This window comes from Plectropomus leopardus, chromosome 7 (assembly GCF_026936395.1).
Source record: "Plectropomus leopardus strain MGB_pleo_1.0 chromosome 7, ASM2693639v1, whole genome shotgun sequence".
NCBI classification, from domain to species: Eukaryota; Metazoa; Chordata; class Actinopteri; order Perciformes; family Serranidae; genus Plectropomus; species Plectropomus leopardus.
In genome coordinates, this window is record NC_142182.1 from 32,261,864 (window position 1) to 32,278,475 (window position 16,612).

The 16,612-nt window shown below is 36.9% G+C and overlaps 1 protein-coding gene across 1 annotated transcript; it reads left to right on the forward strand.

The window, feature by feature from the left end:
* Positions 1 to 435: 435 nt before the first annotated feature.
* Positions 436 to 16,480, forward strand: cracr2b (calcium release activated channel regulator 2B). Its single transcript, XM_042496689.2, has 18 exons — positions 436 to 542; positions 6,636 to 6,895; positions 6,974 to 7,085; positions 7,174 to 7,321; positions 7,988 to 8,134; positions 8,224 to 8,314; positions 8,406 to 8,501; positions 8,584 to 8,771; positions 9,910 to 9,981; positions 10,075 to 10,129; positions 11,390 to 11,469; positions 11,562 to 11,682; positions 11,876 to 12,002; positions 12,101 to 12,182; positions 12,312 to 12,426; positions 13,925 to 14,032; positions 14,157 to 14,233; positions 16,254 to 16,480. Exons 2-18 carry the CDS (start codon positions 6,638 to 6,640, stop codon positions 16,336 to 16,338), a joined length of 1,962 nt encoding a protein of 653 aa, XP_042352623.2. The 5' UTR covers positions 436 to 542; positions 6,636 to 6,637; the 3' UTR covers positions 16,339 to 16,480.
* The last annotated feature ends 132 nt before the right edge of the window (positions 16,481 to 16,612 follow it).

Here is a 16,612-nt window from a genome sequence, read left to right on the forward strand (position 1 = left end):
CTAAATAATATCTTATTGTGACTTTATTACCGTGATAATATCATATTTGGGGACCTCTGGTAATATCCAACCCCAGTAATTAGTGCCATAACAAACATGAAGTTATATTTTTTATTATTGTCTATTACATAATTTGCTGAATAAATTGTTGACAGATTGAACTTTGTATTAAGAACAACAGGTTAGTCCGCCCCTGCGCTCAGATATGTAGTGAGCAATAGGGGTTCTAAAAAATAAAAGGAAGACAAAAAATAAGGTATGAGGGAAGAGAGCAAACTGATTTGGTGAAGAACAAAAGGACAAATCAAAAGGTACATGAGAAAGTCATGGATGAGGACAGGAAGGGCGGGGGCTTCACTGTGCCTGCTTATGCATGGAGCCCAGGACTTAGCGTGTGCTTTCAACTCGCAGGCTACATCAAACATTACGGTAAACCTCCATCCAACGCGGCGCTCACTGCCACCCAGTGGCTAACGTCAGTACGTCACTGCAGCACTGGGAGCTGATCAAAGGTAGTGGACACCTGCGTTCACATACCGCAGGTGAGTAGCCAAAACTTTTTACAACTTCTTTTTGATGGGCAATAAAGTAGTGGACGTAATGTAGAATTATTAAGAAGTTTATGTTCTCTCTCCGCTGTGGTGCACTTATAACCGAGTGACTCTTGCGTGGGGTTATTTTCTTCGTCAATAATAAATGCTTTACTTCACTCTCATGTTTTTGGTTACCCTAGCTACTGAAAAGGCTCCAAATTTGGTCGCGTGTGAGCCATTTTTTTTCACAGTAGGTTGCCGAGTTGAGTTTCAGTCAAACTTTTAGCTCCAGTCGCAAAGTCTTATCTGCATTTCACAACCATGCTGTCTGTGTCATCTGCTGCTTTACCGTCTGAGCTGTCAGTGTGTTTAAGCAGCATACGCTCTCATTTTCACACGGTGTTGTGTTGACGCAGAAAGTGTAGGTTTGACTGACAGTTTTGTAGCCTGCAACATGCTGTAAACTTGCTTTCCCTGAATGTGACAGAGACTCCACCTTAGCTCACACACCGACCTTGCTAAATAGCGTGTTAGGTGTGTAAGTTTATTTGACCTTTGGCTTGGCTGTTGGCTAGTTGACATACAAAACTCCTTAACATGTAATGTTTACATAGTCTCTTATCTTGGATCTCAGCATATCTCTTATTTTATAGGGAGGTTTTGATCTATATAGATCATCAGCAAGATGCTTAACTAGCTATTATTGGAACAAGCTTGGAGATAGATTGGATTTATGTCATCATAAATTGCATGACTGGAGAGATAGGAAGGCAAAATGTATTTAACACTGACACCGATTTTATTTAAGTATGCACCTTTGCCTAAAGAGTCCATAAATATCAGTTTGTTTGTTTGTTGTTGTTTATTAATTTAGTGATGCCATACACTACAGAACAGGTGAAGACATGAGGAACACAACACTATGTGGAAAACATGTTATTATGTGTATACACTTAGGGCAGCAAAGACAGGAAGAAAAAACAACAATAACTAACAAATAAAAAAACATCAGTTTCTAATTCTTTTTCAATTAAACTATTTATAGTTTTTCTTAATAGAAATGTTTTTAAATGCTTTTGTCTGTCATAAATCACTGTTTTATGAGCGTTTATGGAGATACTGAGGCCTGTTTTCCCTGTAGTTCTTAGGAGTCAAATTTGTGTGCAATTGTGGTATTTCTGAAAATGCAAACAACTGCAAATGTTCAATTTGCATCTCCTCTCCCTCGGCTATCCACTCCCTCCCCTTCGAGTACACAGAAACTCTTCTCACATGACACCATCCTGTTTTTTACCCTCCATACATCCTGGTACACAGTCATCTGCACTAAAACCAATGGCAGCATCACATTTAAGTTTTCCTCCTCTAAATAAACAGTAATGGTAACTTGTGCTGTGATACACTACAAAAATAATTTCACGCTGCTTAGGAATATTACTATTTTGCATAGAAATGTGTAAAATAAGACGCCATGTCATATTGAATACTTCAAAAAGCTATGAAAACTTGTTGAGTGTAGACACATGTGACACCTGATCACAGCAGCTGCAGATAATGTGCACAGTCACAGCTTAGTTTGCTCTGCACCTCATGTTTGACAAGGGAGGACCTGTAGCGCAACCTTCTTACAAAATCTTGCAGCACTACGAGGGAAGATCCCATGTGTCTTTTATTTCATTCTGATTCATCAAGAAAGTAAAAGTTAATGTCTCTATTTGTGCCACAGACTGGTAATATCTATCCAAACATGAATAACTACTCTTTTTTTTAATTTTTTTTTTATACTTTATTGTGTCAATACAGTATACAACATTCCTGCAATACCCATCCTGTTATTTAAATAACTTGACACAATATTTCATTTTAGTTATCTTTCACCCACGTGGCATGGTCAAGTATAACCTTTCATAACTTAAAATACATATACACAAATACCCCCAAAATAAATGAATAAATAAGTAAATAACATTACCCAACAACCAAAAAAAAAAAAAAATTTTACACCCACACTTGCAACAAATACCTCAATTAAATAAATGCACACATAAACGTGAGTAGTTACAAAAAAAAAAAAAGGCTTCATCTCTACTGTATACCAAGGATATACTGTATCTAGTTACTTTAATTTAAACCAAGCCCATCTTTTTTCCAACAACTTTTCTTTCATTTTAATTCTATAAGTTACCCTCTCCATCCTATAAATATTTTCCACAGTCTCTAACCATTTATTTACTTTGGGGGCTTCCAATTTTTTCCAGTTTCTTGTTATTTGTTTGAGTGCTGTAATTCTCAGAATCCAAAATAAATATTCTTCTTCCTTTTGAAGGCCATTAAAACCTATTCCCAACCATAAAGTATGTTTATTAAATTGGCCCAATTTCCCAAACATCTGTTCTGTTGTGTGTATGACTTCTGACCAATAAATTTCTATTTTTTTACATGTAAAGAAAATATGAGTGTGGTCCGCTTTGTCCTCACCGCATTCCCTCCAGCAGCTAGAATTATTCTGTGTATATTTGCTTAACATCACCGGTGTTCTAAAATACCGTATATTTATCTTCCAAGCGTATTCTTGCCAGAAGGGTGATTTTATGTTTGAGAAATTATCTTTAAGACTCTGTTTCCACTCGTCATCTGATATAGATGTTTTCAGTTCTATCTGCCATTTATCCTTAATGTTGCTTATGTCTTCGGTTCTGTAATCCTGAAGTATTTGGTACATTTGTCCAGTTATATTTTTCAAATTCTGGTTTTGATTGGCCTTTATCATATGTCTCCGAAGGGGATGGAGATCTCCAAGAGATGTAATTTGGACTTTTTCCTTCAAATAAATGAGAAATTCAAATTTCTCACTTGCAAATATCTGTAAAAGTGATTCTTGTTTAAACCATATCTATTTGCTATATTTTCAAAAGAGTCCATTACTTCCTCCTTGTACATTTGATAAAATCTTGTGAGGCCCTTACTCTCCCATTTTTTAAAAACCTCATCAATACTGTTTGGCTTAAAATCTTGGTCCCAAGCTATCTCTCTTAGACAAGTGATTTCCTGTTCCTTAACATTAGTTATTTTACATATTCTTCTCCAGATTTTAAATGTATTATCTACTGAGTAACTTTGTATTTTAGTCTGTGCTTTTTTAAAATCTGAGAAAATCAAAGTGCTGAGTGATTCAGCTAAATTAAACTCGATGAGTTTCCATTTGGGTCTCATCTCATTATTCATCCATGTTAAAATTGGTTTCACCTGTGCTGAGTAATAGTGGTTAATCAAATTTGGTAATACAAGTCCCCCTCTTTCTTTTTTTTGTTGCATAATTTTGAGTTTCACTCTTGGCTTCTTTTCATCCCATAAAAATTTTCCTAAGCAGCCCATCCCAAACATTAAAACTTGTGGGTGGTGTGGCATGTGAGCAAATTCTGATATAAAACAAAAAGCGTGGCAGAATATTCATTTAAGGATATTTATCTTTTCAAATAAAAGTGAGAGGTAAGATTTTCCACCTATTCAAATCCTGCTTTACTAAATTCTCCAGATTCCCGAAGTTACAATGATATATTAGGTCTAAATTATTGGGTATGATAACGCCTAAATATCTCACTTTATTCTGGTCCCATTTAAAGTCAAACTGTTTTTTAAAGTCTCTCTCCAAATGGGTACCAATTTCCATAGCTTCAGTTTTATTTGAATTTAACTTATAACCAGACAGTATTCCATAATTTCCAACTTCATCTAGTAATGCAGATAATGAATTATGTATATCTGTGAGGTACACTATAATATCATCCGCGTACATTGCTAATTTCTGTTCATCTTCCTTAATTATGAGACCTTTTATCTTCTCACTTACCCGAATCCTCTCTGCTAGTGGTTCTATATATAAAGCAAATAGTTGTGGGGATAGCAGGTCTCCTATCTTATTCCTCTTTTTTAAATTAAAAGTCTTAGAAAGGATCCCATTCACTCTAACTCTTGCTTTTGGTTCTTTATACATATTCTTCATCAAATTAATAAAAAAGTTTGGTGGAAGCCAAACTTCTCACACACTACCAAATAAAGAGGGACATGACACCCGATCAAAGGCCTTTTCAGCATCTAACGTCAATGTTAGCATTTGTTGCTTTGTTTTTATTGTATAGTCAATTACATTAAGAGTACGTCGAATATTGTCACTTAAAAGACGGTCTTTGACAAAACCTGTCTGATCTAAATTAATAATTTTAGGTAGTATATATGAAAGTCTATTTGCTATAATTGATGTAAAAAGCTTTTGATCTACGTTTAGGAGGGACACGGGTCTATAAGATGAACAGTGTTTTAAATCTTTTCCTTCTTTAGGTATTACAGTAATAATTTCTGAGTTCCACGAGTCTGGCCAGTTTCCTGTTTGTAGAATTTCATTAAAAACTCTGCATAGAATGGGAGAAAGCAAGTACCTGAATTCCTTATAGAATCCACAAGTGAAACCGTCACTCACGGGACTTTTTCCAGTTTTGCTTTTCTGAATTACCGTTAGAATTTCTGTTTCTCCTATTGACTGTACTAAATCATCATTCAGTTTATCTGTCACTGTTGGGAGGTTTAAGAGTTCCAAGTACTTTTTCATTTCCTGCTTGTCTACTTCTGCTTCTTCTGGGGTATAGAGGTTCTGATAGTAATCCCTAAAACATGAAGCTATTTCCAACTTGCCCCCTCTTACTTGTAGTTTTTATCTATAATGGTGGTTACTGCAGTTTTTTCTCTCTGTTTCTTTAATTTAGTTGCTAATATCTTCAGTGCTTTTGAACTATTATCATAGTATGTTTGTCTACAGATCATGAGTTTCTTTTCAATTTCTTGTATTTCTGTTGTTTCCAAAGCTTTTTTTACTGCAATTAATTGTGTTTGTACATCTTTATTCATCCATTTTTCATTCTCTTCTTGTAATTTCTTTACTTTATTTTCCAACACTCTCTTTTCTTTTTCTCTTTGCCTCTTTTTCCAGCAAGAATATGCTATTATTTCTCCTCTTAATGTTGCTTTAGCAGCTTCCCACAGTATTATAGATGTTACTCCCCCATTGTCATTTATCTCCAAATAGGACTTCATACTATTTTTTATTTTTTCCTTAAAACGCTCATCCCCAAGTAAATAACTACTACTGAATAACTACTCTTGGTTAAACTTCCTGTTATTCTTTCAATAGGTTCAGTCTAAAATGCCTGACCCAAACTAGAGCTGTAGTGATTAATCGGTCAGTTGCTGGCAATGAAATTAATCTGCAACTCATTTGATAATCAAGTTGATGGTTTGAGTGGGTTTTTTGGGGGGGTTACTCTGTTTCCAGCTTCATACATATTAATATTTTCTGGGTCCTTCACTCCTCTATGACACTAAACTGAATATCTTTGGGTTTTGGGCAAAATAAGACATTTAGGGATGCCGTTTTGGGAGACACTGGATACCATTTTTCACCATTTCCTGACATTTTATAGACGAAACTATTCTTTGTCAACTATTTTTTTGTTTAAACAAAAGTCCTAAATTCAAAGATATATTTAGATTTCATAAAACAGCATGAAATTATTTGCGAATGTGTAGCCAGAGAATTGTTGACATTTTTTCACTAAAAATAGTTGAAAAATGGCTAAAATGATCAATCAGTTATCAGAATAGGAGGAGATTATTTTCCTGTCAATAGACTAATCTCTTAATTCTAATTAATCCAAGACAGATCAAGTGGAGAAAATTAAATTAAATTAAATTGAATTTCATCATCATAATTTCATTTAATTTATAAAGCCTAATATCGCAAATCATAAATTGCCTCAGAGGTTTTGACAGCACATGACATCGCTTCATCCTTTTTTTGTTTCCAAAACACCCCTTTAATGTGGGAAAATGGTAGAAACCTCAGGAAGAACAACTTAGGAGGGATCTCTCTTCCAGGACGGACAGATGGACAGATAGATGTTGTATTACAGAACAGATCGACATCATAAAATTACAGTAATCTATAAAATTCAATTCAATACCAAATGACAATCTAAAAGGTCAACAAGTATGTAATAGTTTGTGAAACAGACAGCAGCTCACTGTCCATACTTGTCTGTCTCTGTGCAGTGATGTCAAAGTGGCTGGACGATGGTGAAGTGCTGGTGGGTCAGGGCAGCGGTGAGGCGGTACCAGTGAGCCCCAGAACGCGGGGCTTACCGGCTGGCAGCCCCAGGCCAGGCCGGGGTGCACGTAGTCCACTGGCTTCACCCACCGCCAGAGAGGCAGGGCCAGGAAGCCCGCTGGCAGAGACCATGGGCAAGGCCAAGGAGCTGTTTGTGCTGTGCGACAAAGAGGGGAAAGGCTTCATCACAAAGCGGGACATGCAGGTGAGCAGCCAGTGTGGTTGCATAACAAATGTTTTTGTTGATTGAAGAGTGTTGTACTTCCCATCTTTTTCTTTCCAGAGGCTCCAAGTGGAATTGCCACTGTCCCCTGAACAGCTGGAGACGGTGTTTGAGAGTCTGGATCGAGAAAGCAATGGATTCCTTACACCTGCGGAGTTCAACACAGGACTTGGTGAGTGATTTAGGACCACTGCTGTTCTCACCTCAACATCTGTCTCTCACTTTAAACTCCTGTCCTCTGTGGCCCTCTGTCACTGCAGGTGAGTTTGTGGGACTGGAGGACTCGACTGAGCCTAGTCAAGATGAAGCAGAAGAGAACTCGGACCAGGTGGACTCGTCCCAGGAACCTCCTGAAGTTAGATTTGTTAATGTACTGATGGAGCTGGGTGCCGACAAACTCTTCAAAGAGTAAGTATTCACTGAGTCCCATCAAGACTGAGCGCTAACATGTCCTCATGACTTCTACAACAGCAACAACAAAGCACCATCTACGCGTATACATTTATCTGATACAGCTCAAACCAATGCAGTCTCATACAGACGGGTTTCTGTTTTTTAGCCTACCTTTATGTTTTATGTTTTAAAAGAAACACCAGGATCACACAATACAGTTAAAACTGCAGCCTCCAAAGTTACTATAAAGTGGAGTGAAAACCTCCCTTAAACTGAACATTCTAACCTCCACGGAGGAAGGATTTACTGCAGGGATGTTGTAATAAGCTTACAGCTAACTATATATTCAGAATATTAGCACAAGGGTGGTTTAGATGGTTTCAATAGAACTTAAAAAAATTTTCTTCACAAATTCAAAATGACATAGGGTTAGTAATTGATTTACAAATGATCATTTTGTGGGTTAAGTATTTCTTACAGAAGCTAAAATATGCATTAAACTAGTGATAACTGGAGCCCTAAAGTATTTCTTAAAACAAAAAAAATTAAAAGTTAAAATGTTAATGATTAGTTTCATGAGCAATCAAATTCAAACCTTTTGAGCTGGATAACTTTTGAAAGAATATGCTGTCAGGATTATATGTCCTCAGTTGTTTTAACAGTTGTGTGGTTGTGTGTCAGTCAGGAGGAGCTCTCGACTGTGTGGTGTGAACTGCAGAGAGACAGACCAGAGCTGCTGAGTGTCCTTGAAGGTGTCCTGATGCATGCAGTGTCCCATTTACAGGACTCCATCAGAGAGAGAGACAGTTTGGAACAAGCTCTACGCAGGTCCCTACTTCCTCTATACCCTATTCAGATGTGAGTTTTCTGAAATCATTTAACTCCAATTAATTAATTTATTAATGTTTTCATTTTAGACGAGAGAGTGAACATGATCAGGTCGTCCGGTCCATATATGAAGAAATGGAAAACCAAATCAGAGAGGAGAGAGAGAAACAGCTGACGCAGGTACAGACATCTGCTTTATAGTCCAGCCTGTGTGCCTTTTAACAAAAGTGATCCTCATAATAACATGTAATGAATTTATTATGAAATCAAGGACAGTGTTAGACAGAAGCAGAGAGAGCAACAACTTGGGGAGGAGCTGAAGATGCGGGAGCAGGAGTTGGAGAACACACTGATCAAACAGACGGAGGTAGGCGTCCAACTTAACCACTGCTATTTCTGAAGAGCTTGAGTTCGATGAGCAAATCAACAGGTCCTGTTTTCCTCCTAAGCTGGAGACCAGAATCCGACAGCTGAGCTGTGAACAGGCAAACATCAGGCAGCAGAACGAGCAGCTGCGGAGCCTCAACGTGCAGCTACAGGAGCAGGTGGAGAGCAGCAGAGAGCAGCTGCAGGCCGCTCTGGGTCAGCTCAGTCTGCTGCAGGTCAGCGCGGCCCAGGAACACGTGGCCAGGCAGAGGTGAGAGGCTCAGACACCATGTCACGAATACACCGTCCCTCTTTGTGGTATGGCTTAGAATAATTTTTACTGTAAAAAAAAAAGAAGTTTCTTTTTATACTGGAAATAAAATGCTTGATTGCTTGCTATAAAAACAAAAACATGGGGCCCCTGGTGGCTCAGTGAGTAGAGCGGAGTGGGCACCCGTATAAAAAGGCAATGTCCTCGCCGCAGCGGCTGCAGGTACGCTTGCAGCTCCTTTCACGCTTACACTCTGTCCTGTCAAGTAAAGGCTAAATGCCCCCTAAAATAATTTTTTTAAAAACCCAAAACTTAACACACAGTTTGATCACAACCAGAAAAAAAGTTACTCTAGGCAAAGTGAGATTATTTAAAAAAACAAGAAGAACTTTTCCATGTCAGACAAGTTCAATCACACCCAAATATCGGGATGATAAAATTTTATTTTTTTTTTATTATTTTGATCTCATGACATTTAAGAATACCAGGAATGCATTTATTTATTTTTTTCTACTTTATTTTTCAGAATTGAAAACAGTGAGACACCATAAGGATCCATATCATTAATAAACAAACAATAGATCACATTACAATAGCTTGTCTTTCGTGGATTAAGACACAGTCAATGTACAAGTGAGTATTAATGGCAGGCTGATGGTGTTTGTTGGATCATCACAAAATAAACTACAGTATCTCTATCATGGTCATCATAATTAAGGAAAGTGTGTTCCAGGGCAACACTGAGGCTAACTGATGCGTTTTGAGGTTTTTAAATAAAACTATATCATACTCTATGATGTCATCACCCTAAAAAAAATCCTGGAACAAAATCCTCATCTTAAATAAAGTGATTCATCGAATTATATGAATTAGTCTTTTTTTTTTGTTCAATAAAGTTTCTGTATTCAATAATTTAATTTATTATAGTTTTTTGGATTGTTGCTAGCTCAAGCCATTAACACAGGTATGTTTGTGTGCTACTATGGGAGAGCAGACAGTTTTTTGACCGCAGTAAAAATGTTTTTGAATTAATAAGTTATCAGGCTTTGGCTACAGAGGCAACATTTTAATTGCTATTTGTTGACAGTAAAAATAATATAAAACAGTGTTTGACGATCTTTTGTTTGTTTCACTGTAGAAACGTAATGAAGGTGTCGAGGAACATGCAGAAAGAGAAGGATAGTCTCTTGAGACAGCTGGAGTTACTGAGGTAAGTCTGACCAGGTGCTGTTTCCACCACTCACCGCTCTGAGCATCAGCCTGCGTGAAGCCGGCTCTAAGTGAATTTCTGTTTTTGTGTCAGGGATATGAACAAAAGGCTGCGCGATGAGAAAGACGCCCAACAGTCCCAGAAGAGGGTTAGTCACAGACGCTCTGTCCGTCCATCTCTGCCATTAACTTATTACCTCAGTGAAGACCTTTGTACTCCGTGGACTCAGCAGATTTTTCCGACCTAAGCTAAGTCTTGGAATGGCTTCATGCTTTATTCCATCCTGTGGACAATGATTATTTACACTGGCAGCTATTATTGTTTGGTTATTGATTGAAAGCATGTTCATTGACCCGGTTTGGGATTTTTGTGTTGTCAGCACTGTTTTTTTTTCTCTTGTAGAAAGTGAAGTGAAGGGTTTTGTTGAAAAGGCATTCATTCTGTCTGTGTCAGTCTGAAGGAGGAGTGTCTTCTGTGTTTATTAATGATATTGTATATTGCACTATTATGCAGGTGAACCAAAGAGGGCCAGTATTTACCAAACTATTAGATTTTATACAAGAGTGCTAAACTATTCGCAAGTTCCTCTCTATCCCATCCACATTCTACATATGAAACATATGAAATTTTGGCCGAAGCTGTTAACTGTAGCTATGTTTTTTCCAAATTTGAACATCCAAGATTCTCTTGTGATCAAAATTTCTGAACAAAAAATACAAAATATTCATTAGAGTTGATCTTAAAACAAAGATCACCAGTTGGTTATTGTATTTTTGTCTTGCCATATAATTTATAATCAAATGTATTGCTTCCAAATAATTATGATGTTAAACTCCTTTTCAGCAAAATAAATGTCACTTTTGGACTGAATTCTCGCTTTTCAAACATATTTAATCTGCCTGTGTGAGGCAATTAGCACAATCCCGCTTCCAAAAAAAAGTTGGGAAGCTGTGTATAATGCCGATTAAAAACAGCATGCAATTATTTGCATATCATTTTCAACATTAAATACAGCACACAGAAAAGATATGTAATGTTCAAACTACCAAAGTTTGTTTTTTGGTAAGTGAACAGTCATTTTGAATTTGATGCCTACAACGCATTATTAAACTTCAAGTGAATAGCTACATTTAAAAAATGTTTTACAGACAAACAAATTTTGATGTGTGGAATAGTTTTTTGGCCACTGTAGGGCGAAAAATATTTGCAAGTCATTGTATTTTGTTTTTATTTACATTTAAATAGCAACCCAACTTTTTTTGGAATCCTATATGTATTTCTGCATTTTTACATGATTTTTCTTGGAAAGTTGCCATAGCAGGTATATTTATACTATTTTAAAAATTATTTTCTAAAAATCTTAATGCTACTCATTTCTTCTGCCTCACTTCCCACAAAAACATTTTAGAATCGAAATGTCACAAAGCCTTTGCAGAAGGAAGGGTCAGTCATAGGTAACTACATACTGCAGGACAAGCCGTTGAAAAGGTTTGTATGACTAACTGCATCTGATACCACATTTACCACGAGACGGTTTGCCTGAGGAAGCAACTAATTCTGTGTATTCATTGATTCTGAAGACAGCTGAGCTCGTCCGATCAGTCGAAGCAGGACAAAGACACTGAGGTGACAAATTCATCCAAGAGACACCAACCTTCATGTAGAGTCAGTTGTGAGAATGTTGAACAGGTGCAAACTCAGGTAGGGAACATATTAAATCTACTAATACATTCATCCAAAACACATTTATTTTATAAAGCAGCTAAAGCAGCTAGAGACACATTATTGATGGAGATAATATTCTGAGGCTTTTGTGTTCTGCGCAGCACCAGATTTGATGTGCATCCTCTTAAACAAATAGAGTGTTAAGTTGGTGCCTTTACCTGAATTTTAGAGCACACTTGTCAGTCCTCAGCAAGTGTTCAAGGTGGTATTCCTGGGTAACTCAGGGGTGGGTAAGAGCTCCTTCATCCAGCACTACTGCACAGGACACTTCTTCAGTAAAATGAGCGCTACTGTGGGTAAGCTTTTCTTTTATTATCACTCATTCACAATGATTAAAATGGTCCTCAGTGTTTGCATAAGTAGGTGATCAAACCTTCGGTCTTCACGCTGCTAGGTATGGATTTCCAGATGAAGACTTTGACTCTGGGCTCCACCACAGTCACCCTGCAGCTGTGGGACACTGCAGGACAGGAGAGGTCAGATATCGTGCTTTTTTGTGATGTTACATATTCTGAATTACCATTCAAGGTGGTGGATTAATTCTCTTGCCACCTGATAATCCATTTTAGCTTTTTGTGGGTGTGTATATTTCTATGTCTGTTTAGGTTTCGCAGCATCACTGAGCAATACTACCGCAAAGCTGACGGCATCCTCGCCATGTATGACATCACTCAAGCCTCATCCTTCGCCGCAGTGAGAGGATGGATGGACTCTGTGAAGGTGAGCAGCTGAAAGGGGGCCTGGATAGTTGAATGAAAGAACATGCAAAACAGTTTGTCCCAATTTGATTAGAGATTCGGGTGAATTACACTGAAGCCATCTGAGCGACAAATCTTAACTTTGATTTCTGTTTTTTGGGTTATTTTTGTCTGATGTCTGTGGAGTAAATGTAATAGCTTTCCTCACCACTGATTTTTGTTTTTGTATTTTTTGCTTCAGGCACCAATAAGAATGTAAGAGTAGTTTGCCTTTGTTTTTTGTTTTTTTTATTTTTGTTTTTCTGGTGCAATACACTTTTTGTACACTGGGAGGCAGTTACCTATAATGAAATTGCTTTGAGATTCCAGGAGGCCATACAGTTTTTAACTGTGGCCATGCATTGGCAGACAATAGGGCCCCCTGACACACATATGCAAGAGGTCCCAGCACCTCTCAAAAATAGGTGTAAGAAACACTGACTTTGTGGTGGTTTTGCCTCTTCTTTTCTTCATGTAGTTATTATGTATCTTTTTGTTGTTTTGTGTGTTTTTGAGGTAATTTGGAGCTTTTTGGTTGTTTTGACCCTTTTTGGAGTTATTTGGTGTCTTTTTGCGGTTCCTTTGACTCTCTTTTTGTGTTTATTGTTCCTCTTTGGGGTCAGTTTGAGTCCCGTCGTAGTTGGTCCGTGTTAATGTGAGTGACATTTTTCAACTGAAGGCCACTGCGAGACAGTAACTCAAATTTGATCAGGCAACCAAACTTTTGTGTTGATGATATTGTACCTGGATGCCAGACATGTTAATAAATGAAATAATAAAATAATAAATGAAGTGACAAAGAACAAAGATAAACATTTGCGGACATTTTTGTTTTTGCGTTACAGCAGATGGCAAGCATCATTTAAGTTCTCCAGCATTGCAGCATTAGGAACTTAAGGTCCAGTGTACAAGATTTAGGGGGGAATGATTGGTGGAAATAATATAGAATATTCATACCTATGTTTTCATTAGTTTATAATCACCTGCGAATAAGAATTGTTGTGTTTTGTTGCCTTAGAATGAGTCATTTATATCTACATACAGAGCAGGTCATGGATTTGAGTTTCCTAAAATAGTGACGACATGACCTTCTCTCCCTCTGATTGTCTGGTACTTGCTGCCCTCAATTGTTGGGTTGGTTAGAATTAAGGAAAGATAAGATAGGGTAGACTGTTCATCAGGGTGAATACAACTGTATACACATTTTCTTATCCTGCATACCCAACACAGTTTGCTTTCTTAATTCTTATTTTTTTGTTTTTTGTTTAATTCTATTTTCTCAGTGTTCTCCTCTGTCTTCAATCGTATTGTATGTTTTTGTGTCACTTTACATAATCTACTTTGTCAGTTTTATTTGTCCCTGCTTGCTTTCACTTGTTCTGTTATCACCATATTTCCAAATAAAGGAATTAAAAAACTGTCAGAGTAGGCCAGTCGGTGTTTTCAGGAGTGTGGACTGTAACTGCTGAATGTCTGTGCAGGAGAAGATGTGTGAAGGCGCGGTACTGATGTTGCTGGCGAACAAGTTGGACCTGGCGGACAGACACAGCAGAGAGGTGACAACAGGCGAGGGCCAGAGACTAGCAGAGGTGAGGCACATTTGAATATTCAAACTACTTTCTGCTGTGATTTACTCACACTGCTAAGGAGGGAATATTAACGTATATTAGCTTTGCTTAATCAAGCAAAATGTTTGTTTTTTGGTTTATACAGCAGCACCAAGCTTTGTTTTATGAGTGCAGTGCCAAAACTGGATTCAACGTGGAGGAGCTGATGACTTTTCTGGCTGGGTATGGCATCTTGTTTCTTTCTTGTACATGTCATTCACATAATCTTGATCCTGCAGAATGTTTGTGTCTGCTGTGATCACATTTTGCTGATAACCTGGTACAAGCTCCAGAAAATTACTTTCTGTCATATTTGCTTAGATTGTCACTATATTCTATATTCCCCTACTGCCTCTGAAGGAATTCACTAGAATTGATGACGGCACACTGAAACAAACCAATCAGAGCAGAGGAAACTGTAACGCAGCTGTAGATCATGTCAGTCACTACTTGTGAACGTTGTTCAAACTGTCAAATTAGGCTGCGCTGATCAAATATGAATCAAGATTCTGTTACTGCATTGCTCATTTCTCACCTCAAATATTTTCAAGTACATATTTTTGTGTAACTGCTTGGCTCCGATTGGTAGTTTTCGTTCACATGCAGTAATGCAGTGCTACAAGGCAATACAGTACGTAGAGATTTTGCATACAAGATCATTTTTTATTATTTATGAAATGATCTGTCTTTTTTAGACCTGCGAATATTGGTGGATATAGAGACAGTTTCAGCGAATATGGAACAGTTTTAATTTGTTGCTGTCGTAAAAATATCCCTCAGTGAGTGTAATTACTAAATTACTAATTACACACACGCATACTGCTCTACACATTAAATGCACTTTTCAAAATCAAGCTTTAAAAAATATTGTACATTTATACATCACTTAGCTATTTTTTTAACCAACATCAGTGCCAATCATAATTATCAAATGTTCATTAATTTTCAGAATTTTAACGCTTTAAATGCCAGGTTTTCGTCATTATGCCGCTATGCTTTTAGATAAAAACAAAAAACAAAAAAGCAAAAAATGAATTATTTTCATTATACTACATGCTAAGTAGATTTATACATAATTATTTTTGTGAAGTATCAAATCCTCACATTCATACCGCTCTGCACACAAAATGCACTTTTCAAAATCAGGCTATAAAAAATGTTCTACATTAATATTATTTTCTACTTTCATTGAGTTTCTTTTTTTTTTAACCCACATCATTCCTTATAGTAGATATCAATATTCATTAATTTTCATGATGCCACTATATTTTTAGATTAAAAAAAAACACTAACACAATATACCACATGCAAAGTAGATTCTTGTTTTGTTTTATTTTGGGGTTTTTTTTGTTTTCTTTGATGATCCCAGCCTGGCATATGTCAATGGTTTGCAGCAACATTGATTGTGACAGTGCACCTAGTTAATATATCATGTATCTTCTCTGTGTGCCAAATATGGTAAAAATGTCATCATCAGGTGGAAAACAGTAAAAACTGCAAAGTTCAAGCCCAGAATGAGACAGTGTATTTTAGACTTATTGCAGGAGCTGAGCTGGAAATTCCAAGATCAAACAAAAATAGAAAATGTTCCCAAAATGTATGCCATATGCATCAATACAGCTAAAATGATCAAAAAATAAAGAATAAAAATTGTGTAAAATGCGCCATAAAGTCCTACCTTCATAAATGTTATAGTGAGTGGAGAGTTGTTGTATTTTAAGTGGTAGTGAATTTGCTTGTTTCCATTGTCATATAACCTTCAGATGTTCCAATTAATCATTTAATTTTTTTCTTTCTATAAAATGCCAGAAAATGTGGGAAAAAATTATGTCTTCAGATAGCTTGTTCTGTCAGAAAGCCCAAAACCTGAAAGATATTCAGTTTACAGTGATATAAAACACAAAAAGGAGCAAATTATCACAATTATCACAATTGAGATGCTGAAATTGGCAAATATTATTTTCCTATTAATTAATGTCAGTTACTAATCAGTTTGTCAAATGTTTGTTTCACCATTATTTCTCGTGGTTAGTTTACTGTCATGAATATACAAGAGATGCGCCTGATAAACTGGCATCTGAGTGTAGTTCATCACGTATCATTTTTGTCATAAACCTGAGAAGAAGCCATGAAGCAGTTAATTGTTATTCTCAAATGTTGTGGCTTCTGCTGCACAATAATTCAATTTTTGTCTTGGTCTTAGGATGTTAGTCTCCCAGCACGATCAACGATGTGGAGATGCACTTTTACTGTCTGAGGACGTGCCTAAAAAAGGCTGCTGTACATAAACAGACGACGAAAGGCTTTAAAAAATACTTTTACTTAAAAAGGCCCAAGTCCTGAGGCCTTTCAAATCATTTCAAAATACAAACTGCTTTTTTCTGCAAACAACTTTACTTTATCTGTAATGTGTCTTTGTAATCCATCCAATAAAATATCTTTCTGATGACTCTTTTGTTGTTGCAGTCTTTTTCAAACTCTTTAAACAACATCTCACATGCTGATGGGCGTGAGAAACCAGCTGGGGGCAGACATGTTCTCTGCATAGCTTGTGCGTGGAGG

Bases quoted from the DNA above. Each gene is read 5' to 3' on its own strand.
- cracr2b (XM_042496689.2), top strand. From the start codon at position 6,638: ATGTCAAAGTGGCTGGACGATGGTGAAGTGCTGGTGGGTCAGGGCAGC. The intron at 8,315-8,405 runs GTACAGACATCT...TATGAAATCAAG, and splicing joins GAGAGAAACAGCTGACGCAG to GACAGTGTTAGACAGAAGCA. The intron at 9,982-10,074 runs GTAAGTCTGACC...TTTTTGTGTCAG, and splicing joins AGACAGCTGGAGTTACTGAG to GGATATGAACAAAAGGCTGC.